Raw genomic sequence first — 20,135 nt, forward strand, 5'->3', positions numbered from 1 at the left:
CATTTTGCACTCTGAAACCTACACCTCAGAAAACAGATGGCATCACAAAAAAAGGGAGAATGTGTGGATATGTTGAAGCGACATCTCGATACGTCAACCAGGAAGTTAAACCTTGGTCACAAATGGGTCTTCCATTAAATGGAGAATGAGCTCCGTCATACTTCAAAGTTGTGACAAAATGGCCTAAGGACAACAATGTTGAGATGTTAGAGTGGCCATTATAAAGCTTTGACCTCAATCCAAGGGAAAATGTATGTGGACAAAGCTGGAAAAAAAAAAGCCTACAAACCTGAATAGACTGGGCTAAAACAAAAGAAGGAGGTAAAATTCCTGCAACTTATTGTAAGAAGCTTGTGGAAGGCTATCCGAAATGTATGACCCAAGTTAAACATATTCAACCGATTTCAAACTAAGTGTACATAAGCTTCATTCGTAAGTGTACATAAGTGTACATTCCCCATTTAAAACAGACTATAATCTTTAAATCAAATATTCTCATGGTTAAAGGTTGCTTTACTGGTTATGTTGTGTGTGTCAGGTCAGACGAATCTTGGCTATAAATAGACGCAGAGACGCATGCGTGCATGTGTATGTATCTTTAAGAATTCAGATGTAATTTGAGAGGAGAGAGAGAGAGAAAGAGAGACACGGTGATGGGAAGTGTGGCTCTTTTCAAAGATTCGGCTCTTTTGGCTCGGCTCCCTCAAGGAAGTAGGCTCTTATGGCTCCCAAACTGCTCTCAAGTGGATCTTCATTTCGTTTCACTTCTATTTTGTACAAATTTAGCAATTGTGAATGGTTTGTGTGGTGGTAAGCAATTTTTAATAAAGGTTAGAGTCTTAACATTATAACACTTTAGATGAAAGTCTTTAGTGCAGGTTGGCGTTCAGAAATACCAGATGCCTAAGCTTGGATGTCCAGTTTTCCCTAATTTCTTCACTTTTTCCAGACACGTTTGCATTTACATCCAGCTCCCCGGCTCTGTCACTCTGTGTGTTCTACACTCACTGTCTTTGGAGCGTCTTTTATTTTATTGTTATTTTGAGGCTAATATCAAAACCCATAACCGATAAAATTACACAGAAGGACCGCAATATACAGCCTTTCACACCCAATTGCTCAACTGGTGCATTAAAAGGGGTCAACACTGCAGCACACCAGATTCTTGGCAAGAGTAGCGTTTTTAGGTGAACCATTTCCAGGCAAAAACAGGTCAATAAAGGTTAAAGTCTTAACATTATGTCACTCTGGATAAAAGTGTCCCGGCTGACTCTCCGGCTCCAATGGGAATCGGCTCTTCTCCTACTCTACAAAGAATCGGTTCTTAGAGTCGGCTCGTCCGCGAACGACACATCACTAAGAGAGAGAGCGAGCTACCACACCAGCACCCTTCACCATCATTACGGTAATCGAGCGTCGAGCTGCATGATCTGCACCTCTGCAATTATGCACGGTTCGTGTCGGCGGGGACTCTCGGTGTACGCAGCAGAACCCGGCCCAGGCACAGCACAGCTCCAGCAGCAGCCCCCGCAGGTTGTTAGCGTGCGTGCGGAGCAGCGACTCGGGAGGCGGGCTTGCGTTGTTTATCAAAAATGACTCGACATGGCTGTGGCTTTCACTCACACTGCACGGTTTTGCGAGCGAACCTGGGAACCGTAAGCAGCAGCTGAGAGAGCGAGGCGCCAATCATCTTAATGAAAGTCATCAGGTAAGTGCTGCCTGCGCTGGAGGTTTTCTGTTTTTCCATTTTGTTTTCACAGTCCGTTTTGGCTGGTGGCAGAGGAGGCGCCGCCAGGCCAGTGTATCCTCCCCTCTACACCACCACCACCACCACCATCATCTCCAGCAGCTGTCCAGGCAATGCGGCGTGAACTGGCCTTGCGTGTTGCTCTTATTTAAACCTTCTCCAGACGATCTGGTTTGGCGCAATCGATTCCGCGATGCGTCTCTCAACAGGCGATTCCTGACATGCACATGCCCCAAGTTATTTTGGTGATGGGGCGGGCGGGGGGGCTATCGTTTCCTCCTTTTAAAAAAAAAATGGTCCAGCCATGTTACGCAAGCGCATTTGCCCGTTGTTACATGTACATATAAGATGGCAAAACAGTATTCCAGGAAGAAACATGTGTCAGACCTGTTCAGCGGAAATACACACGCATTCTCGGTTCTCAGAAAATGCAGTCCGGGCCTATATCTTTAAGGAGGCCCCTTCTCTATTTTTGTTAATGGCTGAGAAGATAATAAATCAGTGGGGCTCAGAATAACTCTTCATTTTTCATTTTTAAATCCTCTAAAGTCATCCTAACCATATTTTCATCTTGACAGCTGCTTTAAAGAAAAACAAAACTTGTTTGAATGCCTTGCTTTGAGGTCCTACTTTCATCCCAGTCTTTATTTGTCTTTTATTTTCTTAAAATTGAAAGTGACAGCCTTCGTTCAGCTTTGGCAGGAAGTGTGTTGGGTGTTTTCTCTTATCTCCAAAAGCCCGGTTCGCTCACCTCCAACCGCAGTCTTCCACTTAGCTTTCATTTTAACTTTCTCGAACTTTATAAAGCAGAGCTTTGTTCACCGGCGTGCTGCAGTTGTTTTCTTTCTATATCCTTAAGGCGACCTTTGCAACAGTTTTGCCCTTGGCAGCAGGACCATGTGTTGCCCTCTGGGACACAGACGTGCATATGTGTGTGTATGTAAAAACAATCCTCTCCAACAGAAAGTAGCTTTATCAGATCTCCCCCCCTGGAGCCAGTGTGTCTTTACGGTTCCTTGAGTTGACCCTGTAATAGCAAACAGTCTTTCCACCTCGCAGCGTTAAAAGTACCGGCGCTCGCTTGCCCACTTATGCATTACTGACAGGGAAAAGGTGACAACTGTAGAAATGGCCTTTCAGTTTCCTGGTGAACTCTTCTTAGCATGCTGTTTTTCCTCAAGCATTTCTTCAGTGTAACACAGAAGCAGGTATAACATCACCAAGGCCATGTCTCCTGGGACGGAGACATGTGTGCTCGCGAGCCTACGCCTGGAGATTCTCTGCTCTGTTGCTTGGGAGATGTAAACCAGTCTTTAAAGTAAACTGGCGTTTTACAAAAGGTGGCCTCCGCCTAATAAACCTTAATGCAAATAACTTAGAAAAGTCGGCTCACTGGTCCGGACTCACAGTGACTTCTGGGGCTGACATACATTTACTGGCCACAGGCCAGAGTGCATGCAGCTCTGCTAAATTTGGATCTCTTGCTTTCATAGAAACATGAACTTTTGATCTGAAATATCGATGCGACAAATAGATTTTGGGGTCAGACGGCGGCTTTAGGCCACAGTGCGGAGTTCCGTTGCTAGACTCTGAACTGAACTGTAAATAAATTTGTGATGGATTTTATTGAGCCAGCCTGTGCTGATCACCCTTCCGTTACTCTTGTTTTCCGACACAGAGTTGGCCGGTGTGTGCTCGGGATGTGACACTGACAGGTCGGAAGACAGTGCACAATCATTTCCCATATCTGTGTCACATGATTTTTGAATCCCCACCCCTTTAGGAGACAAGATATGATTGAAGTGAAGATTTTGCCAAACTGTTTAGCTCCATATTCACCAAACTAAAAAGCTCGTCATACTCATATGGTGTTCTCAAAGAGTCCTGCTCCTGATAAAAGGCCGTAACCTGACTTCTATATGAATGTGTAATGGATTTTATTGAACCGTCCTGCGCTGATCACCTTTTATGGGCTCATGCTCTGCTCTCATTTTCCAACACAACGCTCGCTGACCAGTGTGATAATGGCAGTTCAGAAACAAGACAGCGCACCTCTGTGTGTTTGTTCAAGGCCTGTCTGTGTTTCAGCAGCAGACGTATGGCAGCAAAGCATGCTACAGTTGCACATACATTGTTTTTACTGTCTTTTAATGACTTAGACTAACAATAGACTGCCCCAGCAGTAAAATGCCAAAGTCTTGTTCTGCAACATGCTATAAAAATTTTAGCAATATTTCTGTACTCCTTTTTTCAACTCGATGCAGACAGGTAATAAATCAGCTGTCAGTGCTACCACATTTCATATCCGTTGCATAGGCTAGACCACAATCTGGCGTTTCCCCTCCTAGCTATAGTTTGTTGCCGCGTTAGAGATCATTTGATGCACAATCCGGTTTACCGACGTTCATAAATAACACTTTCGACAACAACAATTTAGAAGACAGGAGCCGGATATCATTAGTGCACTTTTTGTGTTACATCATGATACCAATGGAATATTATCTTGGATTTCCGTGTGACAATACCCTTGACTTGTGGATCGATAAAGTCGTATCAGATTACCGGTTCGCTGGTAGCTGTGTCATTGCAACTGTTAAACTAAACAAGACCTTTTACCAGCAATACATGGTACAAGGGAAAGTGTTTCACATTCCCATGCATTAGTAATGTCTCCAAGTTGTGCATTGTTTTACTGTGACATGAATCCAAAGAGCATACTTGAATATTTAAAAACCGATTTGAGACCTACATCCAGCCGAGCCGTCGCCTCAAGTCATGTCCTGCCTTCTCTGTGTGTTTGGGTGATTATTCACAATGTGAGTGTCTGTCAGTGACTCAGTGACATTCATGGACTCTGACAGTGATTGAGGCCGCATTTGGGAGAAGAATATTCAGCAGCATCTGCAACTGTAGCTAGCGAGAACATTTTGATTACGTGCTGCGAGTGTACACAACAGGCTGTGTCTGTTTTCTTTTCAGTGCGGACCTTTTCCATTACACGACATCGAGGCATCTGTAGCCATCTGCAGCCATCTGCAGCCGTCGCAGAGTTACAGTTCTAACCTCGTAGTGCAATACATGCGTATCCGCCAAAACTGGGCCAGATACTGATGAGAAGCAGCGATGCGCCAAAGCCATACTTGCCAAAATCACTGGATCAGATATTGGAGAAGAAAAAAAGTGCAATTGGATATAATCCGTTAGCCTTAAGTGTAATGTAAATGCTTTCTCAAAGTATCACAGTTGAACAGCGAATGTCCGGTGAACCATAGCGTGCGATAAACTCTTCAGCAGTGCTTTCATAATGTCAGCTGAGTGGAGTTATTTAAAGCTCAAGGAAGAATAAACCAAAATCAAGTACAACGTATTCAAGTGTTTTGAGGGGAGGCAGCAACATTGGAAACTTCGGCGCCGTGTCCTTTAATTTAACAGTTGCAGAAACAACGTGAAAAAAAGGAGTGGTTCAAGACAAATGTGACAGTAATAGCTTGAGATGGTATCTGTATCGGAAGATACTCAAGGTTGCGTTATCAGCATTGGATATTAAAAAGTCCCAACTAATCAGAAGATCTCCTATCGCCAAGTCTCGTGTCACTCATCTGGTGACATAATAGTGGCTTAAAGTTGTAAAGTAATACAAAATAAAACGATAGGTCGATGCCATGTTTATATGTGCCCATTTTTTAGTTGCAGTGTTTGAGGTCTCGCGGATGAACGTGTGCAAGTACACGTCCGTTTTATTCTTTTGTTGTCGTCCTTTTTAGAAGCAACGTGCTAAAACCACAGTGACTAGCGCGAGCAAGCACACAGACACCATGTCTTCATGCTTTTGAATTCTGTGTAACGAGACACACTTACTCTAGTAGTAACATATTAACTTGTCTTTCAGGAGGTTCGTACGTTGTTTCAGCCAGTTAAGACTTTAAGAAGAAGATAGGAGAAGATGGAGCATGTTTTATGACTGCTTTACTTTTACAGGGTAGTTGTTTTTGTCAGAATATCTCTCAAATAGGTGATTATCCAGTGAGTCGGATAGCTGACCTTTCTGGTTGTGGCCCGTTGCAGCACTCCTGCTGAAAATGAGTTAAAAATTTACTTGCTCACTGCTGGCAGGTGCAGTCTTTCTGACTACACTGTTCCCCAAATACAGTGACCCAGCAGCGTCAAGTGGTGCAAACTGACAAGTCACAATACATGCTAGTTTTTGTTGACTTCAGATTGTTGCCAACTTTTCGAGTGTTCTTTCTAACCTTTACCCTTTTTTTTTTCCCTTCCTCTGTCCTCCCACAGTAGGCTTGGGCGGCCATGGACCCATTCAGCCAGCTCATCCTCACCATCTCGGTGACCAGCTTCTTCACCTTCCAGTGGCTCTTCCACAGAGTCAGCCCCTGGATGTCCACGCGCATCAGCCCGGGCTTCCTCGGCCTCAGCGACAAGCAGAAGGTGGAATGGAACTCAAGGTGACCCGCCGTTAAATTGTGACCATGTGACTTTTTAACATCCTTGGCACAGGAGCAAGTGTGATGCGGCTCTTAGCTCAAATACTGGCCAGAGGGGGTTGTTTAAGCAGCGTTCAAAGATATCTACTTCAACCCACGTATATCCTGCAACACTCGTATGTGAGTCACTCGCACGACTCATTGTGTGATTTGTAATGTTTGCTGAACACGTCCTTGCTTCAAGGTCCCGGCAGCGTGGTGAAAACACATCGGAATGGGATTTTGAGTGTTTTTTTTCCCCTTCTTCATCCTTTTTCATCATTGTGCATTTTACCAATTTAATCCCATCATTTTAACAGTGAACCTTTCAGTGACTCACAGCAAAATCAAAAGTACATTAAAATACTGGAATTCTTTCATACAAAGGATTTACTCGTACTCGTTTCCATGCCTCATCATTTATGATGGATGTCTCAACATTTCCCTTGTGTTTAAAGTTAGTCTCGTAATTTTATGGCAGCAGTTATTCAGGTCGTTTTTCTCCTGTAAAACCTCATTGCCTGCTCTTCTCTATTGATTAGAACTCACATTTAAAAATTCCTGCATGCATTTCCCACACTGTGCTGCATGTCTGTTACACTGTGAATGAATTTGTCTTGTTTCTTTGATGTTCAGCGATCAGATTTTCATCAACCATTTCAAGCTCCACTAATGATCCAACTGCTCCATTGTGGATTTGTAGCGAGCAGTGTTGTCACATCCCACCATCTGAAGCAATAATTTAATAACTAACGTGCAGAAGACGTGAAATAAACTCTAATTTTCCCTCGCACTCAAATCATATGTCACATTTAACTGGACCAAATGTCATGTTGCTGTTTTGCGCGTTCACTTGTTATGGGAACATTGCAGCTGCCGGCTAGAACAACTAGGTTGTTTGGAATGACTGCGCTCTGTTTCATGAGTGCGACAGACAGGCTGCGGTGATCTTTAAGCACCGTGACAACAGTGAAGGCTGAAGATTGAAGGCCACTGAACGCGCAGCGGGGAGGAGTGCTCACAGTGATCCAGCCTGGTGCAGCTTGCATGAATCTCCCATTTTCATTTTCTCTCATATTACTCATGGGAGCATTTGTGAAATTGAAATGGTCACGTGCTGTGTGAGCAAATGAAAATGAATGATTAGTGGAGATGGATAAAGGGGATGGGGATCCCTGTCGACGTCCGTGACTTTCTGTTCTATTTAAGCGGTCTTGCAGTTGGTGTTGCTGCCAGTCTGTCTTACTGTCTGATTGCCGAGAACTGTTGGACTGTCTCGCTGTTTGAATGACTGTCTGGGACTGTGTGCTGCTCCACCTGACCCTTCAGCAGTATTTAATCTCTCACTCTAATTGGTCTGAATCTGTGTGGAGCCCTGACAGGCAATCAGTTGCTTTACTGTGCGTACTAAAAAGTCTGCTCTCCAAACCACAGAGCAGCTCCAAGGCACTATTCATAAACATATACTGTATGTGCAATGTGTCAGCATCTGTCATTGTTTCAAAGGAGTAGATCATCATGACTGTGCATATTTATTTATTTTTTTTTATTTCAGGACGGTGTCGACGTTTCACGCACTATTGGTGGGAATATTTTGTCTCCACATCTTGTTCTTCGATGATGCCGTCAATGAAGACCCAGTCTGGTGAGAGTTTTGCTATGAATCTTTCAAATCTGCATGTTTTTAACCATCACTTCCTAAATGTACGGTTCGTTTTATACACAATGTCTGCTTTTTTTTTTTTTTTCCACAAATGGGCCAATTGTATAGTCAAAGTTTAGCAAGCATGGGCACAACTGGTCTGTTTAGACTTTGAACCTAATGTCCAGATGTTGCAGAGATGTGGATAGGGGATTCTAGGTTTTGTAAAGTTTGGTCATGGATAATTTTATTCTATGCTTTCAAAAAAAACAAAACCATAAGAGAGTAAGGAATGCATTTCAATGGCAAGTTTGTCTGCTTTAAGGTAAGGTATAAAAGTTAGCATGTTTGGCTAATTAGCTGATTATGTAACGTTGCAAAGACAAAAAACTAAGTTCACTATTATGTGGGCTCAAATTTAAGACTAATCCACTGCATGGGAGGCATCCCTTGAGTGTAGGTTAAAGTTGGCAGCCCCATCCTGCTCTCTATTGGACTTTAAACATTGTCAGCTAAGCCTGACTGTCCCAAAGATAGTGCTGTTTGTCAAAACTCAAAATTGGAACGTATTGTAACTGGGCTATGTAAGTCACATTTCAAATACTTCTTTAATTTAGAACATTGTGTATTAACACTAGAGCTGATACTGTGGGCCACTCTGTTTTATGAGAACAATGTTGGTATTTATTCTTATGTTGACCTACTAATGGTGCCATGCTTACGACATGGGAAGTCGTAAACACAAAAAGGTTGAAGTTCAAGTTGTAACATCAGCCCTTAGTCATGACTACACCATTACTAGGCAACTGTTGCCCTCTAGAAACAACAGAGGCTAACAATTTAGCAAGCTAGCAAGGTCGTACTGTAATTTAGGTGATGCAAATGATAAAAAAAAAAAATGATAAAACAAAGATAAGGGATACTGTGAATTTCATTATTTTCTTTGGACACTAAGAAGAAAACTCTATAGAGCTGGATTACAATATATTAACTTATCATTCACCACCGCCACAAGCGTTTAGCAAGCTAACAACTGCTTAGCAAGCTAATGTAGAAAAGTCAAAGGGGTAAAGAAAAGATGAGGCCAGTGGGAATACTTTCCCTGGACATATTATACATTAAAACAACTGAACATTTTACATGGTTGTTTGTTTTTTGCTTACATCTCAATAAAGGAGTATAAATGACGTTGCTAGCTAGCATGACTTGCTAAAATCCGCTAATGGCAGCTGCATTTCCCACTCTCATATATTGACCACAAATAGGAAACCTGCTTGTGTTTACTTCTGAGTGAAGTCTGTTTGTGGAAAAACTACCAATAATTTTGAGTGTCAAGTCTTTTGCCCATATGAATGTAAGTGTGCCTTTGCTAAAATGGAGTGCCAGACGGTTGTTGCAGTTTAGCAGGTGTGAATTTAGCAGATATTCGCCTGAATTTATTCAGATTTTTACACTAGTTAGAACTGTGTTTCTTACCACCAAAGTGTGAAATTTTCAACACACATACACACTTTAATGTTATGTCAAACCAAATGTGTTTTTCAATAGGGGAGATCCCACACTGGTGAAGACTAATGTTGCCATCACAACAGGCTACCTCATATCTGGTAAGATAGTAAGCATACAGTTTACACAGATACGGTTTGTAAAAGTGAGAACACCTGCAAGTCATTAGTAGTAATATGTGACCAAGATAATCACTTTTGGCTCTTTTGCATGGTTTATCTGCTGTTTTTTTTATCAGCTGTTTGCACTTTAAACGTAATTACACCAGTGACATGTTATCTCTCTGTCCCCTTATGTTTTCCAGATCTGCTGCTAATATTTTACTATTGGAAGGCGATAGGCGACAAGTTTTTTGTAGTTCATCATCTGGCAGCGTTGTATGCTTACTACTATGTACTGGTGAGTGCCCTATTGTCCAAAAGCAGAACGTGCAGGCAAGATGGGAAAGAGACAACCAAGGGTGAACAGCGGTGTCCTGTTAAACCAGGAGTTTTAACTGACTTAGCTACCATTCAGTCCAGTGTCCCAACTGTACAATTGTCCCCATGCAGCCACGGATATCATGTAGATTAGCCAAGGTCAGCTTTGCAACTGAGCAAACACACCCGATCAGGAGACCTTATGGATGGTTAAAATTCACCTCATGAAATCATTATTTTCAGTAGAAGTAGCACAGAAGGTAAAGCACCCTTACTAGTCTGTGGGTTATGGTATCAATTGTTGTTCTTTGCCATATCTAGACAGACAAACAAGGAACACAAACTGTCAGTGTAAGTATTATGGCTATGGTTGTGAGCTTGCCTGGAAATGATTCACCTAAAAACACTGGTAATCTTGCCAAGTATCTGGTGTGCCACAATGTTGACCCCTTGTAATGCACCAGCTTAGCGATTGGGTGTAAAAGGCTGTATTATGGTCCTTCTGTGTAATTTTATGGGCTTTGATATTAGCCTAAAAATAAAATAAATAAAAGGACGCTCCAAAAGCGAGTGTAGTGATACAGACCAAGAGATGGGGAGTTGGATGTAAATGCAAGCGTGTCTGGAAAAAGTGAAGAAATTTGTGAAAAGTGGACATTGAAGCTGAGGCATCTGGTATTTCTGATTGTCAGCCTGCACCACAGACTTATTTTTGTAACGTAATAATGATAAAATAAGTTTGTGAAAACACACCAATAATCGCTAAATCAGTCATAAGTCATAAGAGCCGGCTCTTCTAAGGGAGCCGAGCCAAAAGAGCCAAATCTTTGTAAAGAGCCACACTTTCCATCACTACTGCATTCCTACCATACAGATGTCTCTTATCTAGATATGGCGATGGTTTAATCTATTTAGGCATTCATGGGCAGCGCTGTTCACTCTTGGTTCGATCTGAAACCCTCTAGGTCGCAAAGATCTATCGCATAATTACAGGAAATGAATGACTATGGTATTTTTTGCATGGAATGCTCAGTGATGGTACTGGCTGATGCCCCCCCTCCCCTCCCCCTACCCTCTCACCTTACCCTTATGATTTCTGTGCTTTCTGTTTGTTTTACTGACCCCCCCCTCCTTTTAATGTTGTTTGACTCTGGTGTAAGCTGAACCTCTCCAAGCTAAGCGCAGCTGAATGCTGAACTGTAACCTCTGTGTGCATGCTGGTAGCTTCTGAAGCGTTCTACGCAGGCAGGTTTCCTTTCTTGTAACTGTGCATGACGACAAACAGTTATTTAACATTCTTAATTACTTCCCTGCCTATCTACAGTACCTTCCACCTGTCTGTTTTTTCGTGCCAGAGCCTAGTTCTGCCTCCTCTTTCTCTTTCTTACACTCACACAACAAGATGACAAAGGCCATCGCAACATAGCCAGGCGCCTTTTTTCAAATACCGTGTTGAATGTATTCTGTCAGGTCTACTCTATGAAACCATTAAAGATACACTGTTCTTAATGCTCCTTAAAATCAGCCTTTTCCTTCATTTTCCCATTTTATTTTAGTTAAGAACACTTAACAGTGAATTCAGTTTGTCACCCAGTAATAAAAATGTGTAGTTTCCTAGATTAAAACAAATGCAGATGCAGACATACAGTGTGCATTGCCCTATATTTTATTCCCAACAATTAAACTATTTCTGGATAAAAAAAATAAATGCTTTCGGTTAACTTTGCCACTGGCAAATCATTATAAAAATTATATAAAGAAGTTGGGCACAGTGGATGTTTGATTTCAACCACGTGTTTAGTGATCCAGATCTTCATCTCGCCCCTTCCTATTCAAGTCAGTGGCTGGATTTACAGCTTCTCTTTAAATGTGATGCATCATAATTTCCCGTGTTTTTGACCTGTCTTCATTGTACCGTTTATTTTGGAATATTTCATTCCACGTTCCTGTATTTGAACAACAATAGTAATTCCTGCAATATTAACAGTAAAACTGTCTCATGTGGTCGGAATAAAATTATGATCAACGACTGTAAATCCAGCCTTTTCGTTTTGTAGAAACAGAGCAAGCACCTGTATGTGAAACAGCTAGGTAAATGACGTGAAGTAGGCCATACTGTTACTGGACACTCATGACTGTTTCTTCAGACTAGATCTGAAAATTCAAGTTAGTCTATTGTGGTAGAAAAAAAAGAAGAAAAAAACAACATTTTGGGCCACATCACTGTAGCTGTATTACATTTTCAGTAAAAAAACAAACAAAAAAAAAAAACAAGATTGGCTTACTGTTGATGTCATTTTCATTTTATTTAGTCTTGTACCCAGTCAGACTTGTCATATGTTGTCAAAGTCTTATTAGTTAATGTGTTGACTGTGTTTATGTAGAAGTGTTCATGTCAAATTCTACTTTCAAAGTAAGAGTAATAAACCCAGAGGCACACAACCAAAATAAGGCCTGGTTAAATTTACTTGAAAATCTGTATTACACAAAAATATGATTAATTTAATTTCCTACTGTACCTTGTCGGTACGTTGTTGTTGTTATTGGTAGGTCAGTCACAAATGTCCTGGTCAAAAAGTCACTTTTAATTTTCTTTTAATAGCAGCATAATGTGTCTTTTGTGTCTGTTCTAACAAGTATAACAAAAAACATGGGAATACTATAACTGCAGTGTAACTATTAGACGCATGCTTTTTTCTCAGTGTTGTAAGTGTTGCTTCTTATTTGCTTCCAATTGTCGTGGCATCTTTGTTTTGTTTTTTTGTTTTTGTTTTTGTTTTCTTTTTTCTAATGTATCTGTCTGTCTCTGTGTCCTTTGCTGACTTTTAACATAAATAGCCCCTCTTCAAACCCCACATGCAAAAACTACCACGATCGAGTTGGGTTGTGTCATCCCCGTTCATGCAAAAACTACCAAAAGGGTTGTGTGTCATTTAGAAATCCCAGAGCAGGTCTTGATCTAGATGGGGACTTCTTTATTCCTGTCTTGTCTGCTGTTATTGCTGTTGTGTTGTACTGAGCAGATATGATGCCCAGTCACAGTATGGACTTACCAGTTCCTAGAGGTACTAGCATGCTCATGCTAGGTAGAAGGTTCACATCTAATGGTACATAAAAATGCAATGAAATGGTACCCTGTGTGTATCACATAGTAAGTATGATTCAGTGACGAGCTTTTGTTTCAGCCCTGACGGTAAGTCTTCTTTTACGTTCTGTAAAAGTCTGGCTTTTGGCCAAATAACCTTGGATTATGTGCTGTTTTGTGGGCGTTGTCGTGAAACTGTGATTTTCATCTCAATTCCGATTTTGACTTATGGTCTGCCTCAGCCGAGTCGAACTTGTCTGATTACATTTGGAATTGAGATTCAAATCACAGCTCTCAATCTCACTAATGCACCTTTTCAATCAAAACTCATAATTCAAATTTATTTAGCTCACGCCACAGTTTTAACGCCATCATTTTAGCCCGAGTGCTTCAAAAATTACTGCTGATTTAGCAAGTTGCAGTGTTTGAGACTGGAAGCATCTTGGTTTTTACAATCCAACCATATGCAAATGATCTGGTGCATAAGACAAAGTGGAATTAAGGATGTGACCTTGTAAACAATGACAGTTTTGGCAGTTAAACGAATTAACATATTGCTTTTTACTCTGCATGGCTTTGATTGCTCCTTCAACCAGTGGCTGGCTGACTGTATGGTTTTATATATATGTATGTATGTATTATGTCCTGTGTTGATATTTACTCAATCCCTTTCTCATTTTTAAGATGTTACTCAGATTAACTGCCCTGTATGTTGCTATGTCTTTCAAAACAAGAAAACGTGTCAGCTTAAATGATGACTTGTGAATTTAGAAAGTTTGTGCCAGGCAAGCCCCCTTGTGGTTGTGGCTGGTGACTCTATCAGTAGCTTTCACCTAGACTTACTGGCCAGATAGATTTTTGTATGTGCAGTTTCTAGAGAGCTATTCATCCTGATGTGACAGCTAGCTGCCAATTATTCCACAACAAGTTAGCTTAAAAATCTAAAGCTCAGTTTCCATAAATTTGCTGTGGATATTCTGTATCCATTGGATAAAATCCTGTTCATGCCTGGCATTAACATGTGCTTCCACATGCACCTCGAGTGGCGCAGGTAACTTAACAAGGCTATTTTGCATACGTCAACATAAAAGATATTGCTATTAATCACATGCTGATACAACTTCCTATGACGGAATTGCACACAGCCTCCTCATACTTTATTTGTTCAGATGGCCTTTGGAGCTACCACCTCCAAACAAGGTCCGAGTAATTGGATCTCAGGTCCCGTTCAGACCTGATATTAGCATCCATCCTGAGTGATCTGATTGCAAGCTTAAAGTACAGCTTCGAGGACGCATTTGAGATCAGATCGCTAACTGCGCACATAGAAATGTAGTGTGAATACACATGCGTCCTCAAAACATTGACGGATCTTGTACTAAGGTACCATTATCTCGTACCATTCAGAAATAACGCACGGCCATGATTTTGAACAAACACCAGAAAATCGGCATGTGGTTGTTCGTGTTGACGTAGCCTATGCAAAGTAGTCATGTGGAGTTAAGTTACGTCTTTCCTCTGTCTATGCTTACCTGTATTACTGAAGATTTTTGTTTCACCGTTGGGTCTTTAAAATAACTAACTTAAGGCCAGAGATGAATAAAAAAAATTATATTGTGTGCGCTTTCAGTGAGAGAGACTTTACAGCTCATTGTGTTGCATCGTCCATATCATATGCACATGAACTGGAATGCACATAAATGACAACGATTGTTACGCATGTGGAGGCGCATTTTAATGTCAGGTGTGAACACGTGTACTTAAAGATAGGAGTGTTGTGATCGTATCACTCAGGATACATTATGGTACCAGGTCTGAACAGGACGCTCTCAGTTTGTCTTGAGTGCGTTCACACCTGTACTTACTGTAAGTCTGTCCACTTGTGATCAGATCACTCAGGACCACATTGTCCACCTTGAACAATGGGGCCTGTCTCATGCAAACATTTAAAGACATTGAACCCCAGATACTGAGGAATTTAAAAAGACTGACATATAATATACTAAACACATTCATGCTCTAAAGGGAAATGATCTCTTCGTAGGAAAAGGAGTTTCTGTTCACAATAAATGAAGAGAATCATTTATGAAGGGGAATAAGCCAAATTTTGGTCTGCAAAACTGAAGGAATAGCCTTGCGCCCTAAGGGAGAATACTCTTTTGTTAGATCTGCCAGATAGTTCTAAACTTGGTGATGCCTTCACCTAATTATAGGCCTCTCTTCTCTATAATCCAGTATGTCAGTAACATTTCATTTTTTGAGCTGCATAAATAAACATAGAACATATCACACTGTTTTGATTTCTTCAGATCTTTGCATTCCCGGGAGATGTAACTACTCTTGTTCCGCCATGACACTGATAAGAAGTGGCGTTTGTGTGGAGCAGGTGGCACATTGGCCTCGTGCCAAATGAGTTCGACGTCTCGTTTTTGGTCCCTTTCATGTTTCATTGTCTTCGTTCTTCCAGGGCCAAGGAATGTTGCCTTATTTTGCTAACTTCCGTCTGCTTGCTGAGTTTTCTACACCATGTGTGAATCAGCGGTATGTACTGGCTTATTATGGGTTTCGGAAATTTTATCAAGTTCCTTTTAATAGGTACACGTTTGTTCTTAAAGCTCTGTGCACATGTACGTTTAATGAAATGAAATAATAGATACTATATAAAACTTGAGTGGGTTTACAATAAATGTCAAGCCAGGTCTTCAGGAAGTCGAACGCAGGTCGAGATTTGGTGATTGACTGCCAAATAAGGATATTTCACCTCTTCAACTCTTGGTTGCACTGACTATGTTTTAGATCCTGATTAATGGTGAAATATGTTGTTTTAGAATTTACCCAGCTGTTGAGTTGAGAAAGTCAGCTCCGTTTGATGTCTCTTAAAAGATTTTTTGGTTTCCCTCAATTTAAATGACAACTGTCAGTCCACTCAGAGGCATGTGTGAGCTTTTGTTGTGCATGTACTAACACTGAAACAACATCCAGCTGCCGCAGTCGTCACCTGCCAGTTTGAACCGTTGGCTTGATCTCCCATACAGTTTTTTCTTTATGGATTTAAACTGACGTGATTTAAAGCTGAGACGTGACCCTTAAATGTAGCATCTAGTATTTTATTTCATATCGGATGTGTTGAAGCACAGGACCTTAAGAACAAAGACAGCATGTAACTGGAAATGTTTAAGGACTGGACTGGATGTCAGGAGGTATTACAGAAATTTTATTTATCTGGTATTCCACTGTTAGTTGCCAGTTCTTTGAGAATATGTGGATAGAGTTTAAGTCCTACCTAACTTTAAGTGCCGTAGTGTTACTTGTGATTGTCTTTTTTAGATGTATATCTTTGTCCTGCTGGATGCTGTATTCTTAAAAATGTGTTTTGTTTCTAGCTGGTTCTTTGAGGTACTAGGTTATCCCAAGTCCTCGCGGCCCAACATGGCAAACGGCGTCGCCATGGCAGTAGTCTTTTTCGTGGTCCGCATCGCCGTCATGCCAGTCTACTACAGCCGTATGTACGCGGTCTACGGCACTGAGGCCTACTACCTGGTGCCCTGGGGAGGCCGTGTAGCCTGGATCTGCTCCAGTATATGCTTGGACGTAATGAACATCATGTGGATGCACAAGATTGCCCGCGGTTGCTACAAGGTGCTGCGATCGGCACGCCGGAGCAAAGCTGGCGCACCTCAGGAGAATGGGAAGACGGATTAAGGGAGACAGGGTGACAGTGGTGAGAAAATGCCACAAGAGAGACAAAGTGACAACACTCGAGAATGGACGAGAAGCAGTTTGGACCCTTACATGTCAAGCTGCTTCCGTAGCACCATACCTAGGACCTGACATTACAGGACAGAATGTAACGAGGGAATTATTATTTTTTTTGATTATACGTTTCTTTAAACCTTTTTTTTATTTCTTTTGGAAAGCAAGCTCACCCACTGGGATGTACCGAAGGACTGCTTAACTGGCCACCCCCTAAGCCATGAAACGACCTCTTAGCAATACTCTGTGTGCATGGCCAACAGTTTTTCTCTTGAACAGTTTACCACTTCAAAAGAGGTCATCCTGGGCCAGACGGGCTGTCGGGCCCAACCACAAATCGTCAAAAAGTTTACCGTTCTATATACACTTAGTGCTCAACAAGAGACTTTCTTTCTTTTTGTATTAATTCTGCTGCCTGCGTCGCAGAATAAAATAAAAATGAGGAAATGTGAGTTCACGTTGATGAAGCAGAGATTTGAGGAAAACCTCAAACACTCAACGATGGTCAGTGCCATAATATCATTGTCAGATGCTTGTTGAAGGCGACCCAATCAGATTACATGAAGTGCAATCACAGAGAAGAATAGGAATTTTACCTGTCATCCGCTGTCCTTCAGTTAAGAGTTTAATTTAAAAAGTCAGCCTTGGAAGACGCTAATTGGGATTTCAGAAGTCTTTGTTGCATTTGCATGTTTATATAATGTAGAGTTGAACAGGCATCAGTACACTGTATGAAGTCTATTTCTTTTGTCTTGCTGGTGTCGAGGCATATTTTTAAAAGGTTTTTCAAGATACAAATAGATAACTGTCGACAGTTTTTAAAGAAAAGAAGGTTGATGTACAGAGTAAATTAGATATGCTCAAAGGGAAATTGAATGTCAATGTCAGTGTTGGTACGCTGACATTAAGCAGTTAGTACCGAGGCAACATCTTATTTGTTGCGGTTTGTGAATACAAACTGAGATTTTACAGAATGGAAAAAGTCCCATTACATATACAAGACTGTTGTGTGAGACTTCTTTGTCGGCATTATATTTATTTCACATTGTGCAATGCATGTGGAGGGGTGAAACTGATGCTGGTATAGAATCAGTGTCATAAACGCATCGGAAATTACAATGTGTATATAGTTTGGACATTTTTATGGAGGTGGGATACGTTAACAGCATTCTGACGCTCTTCATGTTTTTCCATCGTTGACCTGACGTTTAACATTCACACTTTGTTTTTATCTTTTTAACGCACAAACTGTTTAATTTCACACCCTGGCAACATTTTCCAACATGTGTATTTTCTGCGAAGTAGAAATTTTTGCCGCCAAATTAAATTCAGCACACGATCAAAGCAGTTGTTTTGCAAGTTTTACTTGAATGGGAAATCAGTAATCAGTGTTTCAGGTGGTAAAAGTTCTTAATATTTAAAAAAATATTTTGCTTTTGAGTACGGTTATACAAACACCTCTTGCCTCATGTTGCGGTGAATACAAAACGTCTATATAGTCCGGCAGGTTTTTGTGATGTAAAAAGAAAACAAAGGTGGACCGTATCTGAACTTTTGTACCTTTTTATTTTTAAAAAAATGACCCTGACAACTAATGCGACAGTGTTCAGAGAAAAAAATAATTCAATCCCCTATCCGCATAGGTGTGTGCGCCAGCTTTGCAAATCTTCCCTGATCATGGCCGTCTTTAGATCCAAAATGATTTCATTTAGATCTGTGCTTTGATTCATTGTTGTAGCAAATGCTGAAATTGATTGGTACTTGAAGATATTCATGTTTCCGTCCTCCTTCACTAAAGCCGCAGTCCAAACATGATGCTGAGACCGCCATGCTTCACCCTTGTTATGGTGTTATTTTGCTGCTGTGCTGTTGTTGTTTTTCAAATTGTTAAATTGGGAACAAAAGTTCAATCTTGGTCTCATCAGACCGTTACACATATTTCTGGATATCTAGTTTTGTGAAGTTTAGCCAGGCTTTGGTGTGATCTTCATCAGTAAAAGCCCCCCCCCCCCCCCCCCCCCCCCCCCCCATCCCACAGCCCAGACTGATGAAGAATAGATAGACAGTCACATATAGGGAGAAACCAGTACTTTCTAGAAAGAGTTTGATTAATGTTGTTGTAATTAGGCTCCCTTACGGCCTCCCTGACTAGTTCCGCCTTTGTCTTTCATTGGGGACACTGGAGAGACTCCTGTTCTTGATTGTGTCATTGTTATTGCACATTTCCTCCCGTTTTTGATGCTTCCACAGCTCTTGTAGTAGGATGCAACTAAGAAAATGTCCACAGTTTGAGTTAATCAGAGTTTGTTCAGATGAACCCTTGTGCATTATTTCACAAGAGCTTGAGGATAATTCGATTCTGAACACAGCCACATTCCCAGTTATAAAAGGATGTTTTATTTTCTCTGATATGTGTGACATTGATTTTCAGTGGCATTACAAGTGTTGCTATGCGATATCTTTGTTATATATATATATATATATATCATTTTTTTTTTACATCACAAAAACCTTCTCTTTTAACAGGGCTGTGTGAACTTTTAATATCCACTGATGTATAGGATTTCCAGTCAAACTCAATGGGTTCTTTCATATTTATTCATTGGAATGATACCAAGGTTTTCCTTTCAGTGAACATATACAGAAAAAACGTCATGTTCCTGTTTTCTTTTCGTCATTCTACTGACAAAGCAGTTTCAGGAAGAAAGGAACTATTCGGTTCAAAGGTCTTTAAGACACTCGTGTCATATGTTCCAGTTCACTGATGAATCACGTACTTGAATATTCATTGTAGATGTATTTTACTTGAGCTGTACATCATAACGCTTCTGTCAGACATTTTGTGACGAAGAAACAAAGATTGTTAGTTTTTAAAGTATGCCTTGCTATGCTCAGCATTTGATTTTGTTGCCTTTTTGAAACAAATTTATGATTGCACAGTGAATATTTTGTTACACCCGACTCCCCACCTCACTGAAAAACATCTTTCAGAGATTTACTAGTTGTGTGTTTTCCATGTCTGATGCCTGTCTAATGTGATGGTTTGGCCTTTGTGATATAGTTTTTAAATGTAATATCGGCGGGTTTGTGAAGGCTGGTTGCTTCAGTGCTTTTGTTTTAGCTTTTATGCTTTCGAAAAGTTTCAAAACGTTTGTGTGTTGAACCGTTACGACTCCGTGGCGAACACATTACAGTGTTGCTGAGGCGTGATGGTATTTTGGTTTTGTTGTTTTGCCCCCCCACACACACACACAGAATACATTTTAATACAACTGTGCCAACTTGCAACCAGGATTTAATAGTTGGGATCAATTGTCTTCACATTACCATCTCTGCACAGGCCGGTATAGCCAGACTCATATTCTTTTAAAAGAAGTAGTATAGAGTCTAGCTGGTATGATAATACTCTGTTGGGATTTCATTATGGGCCGTGTTTCAAATGAGAAAAAAAATTTTCTTTGCACAATCAGATAGTCCAGCTGTTTGTCCTTTAAAGTTATGTTGT

General features: G+C 40.9%; 1 protein-coding gene across 2 annotated transcripts; it reads left to right on the top strand.

The window, feature by feature from the left end:
• The first annotated feature begins 916 nt into the window (after nucleotides 1-916).
• tlcd4a (TLC domain containing 4a) lies at nucleotides 917-18,612 on the top strand. Of its 2 annotated transcripts, XM_084566108.1 has the most exons (7): nucleotides 917-1,708; nucleotides 6,038-6,207; nucleotides 7,781-7,870; nucleotides 9,416-9,474; nucleotides 9,678-9,772; nucleotides 15,345-15,418; nucleotides 16,261-18,612. In XM_084566108.1, the coding sequence occupies exons 2-7, from the start codon at nucleotides 6,053-6,055 to the stop codon at nucleotides 16,577-16,579; spliced, it is 792 nt and encodes a 263-aa protein (XP_084422234.1). In that variant the 5' UTR covers nucleotides 917-1,708; nucleotides 6,038-6,052; the 3' UTR covers nucleotides 16,580-18,612. The 2 variants fall into 2 exon arrangements, with proteins under 2 accessions (XP_084422234.1, XP_084422235.1); XM_084566109.1 differs by lacking the exon at nucleotides 917-1,708 and having other exon boundaries at nucleotides 5,836-6,207.
• The last annotated feature ends 1,523 nt before the right edge of the window (nucleotides 18,613-20,135 follow it).

The sequence above is a fragment of the Chelon labrosus genome (genome assembly GCF_963514085.1).
Source record: "Chelon labrosus genome assembly, chromosome: 18".
Classification (NCBI taxonomy): domain Eukaryota; kingdom Metazoa; phylum Chordata; class Actinopteri; order Mugiliformes; family Mugilidae; genus Chelon; species Chelon labrosus.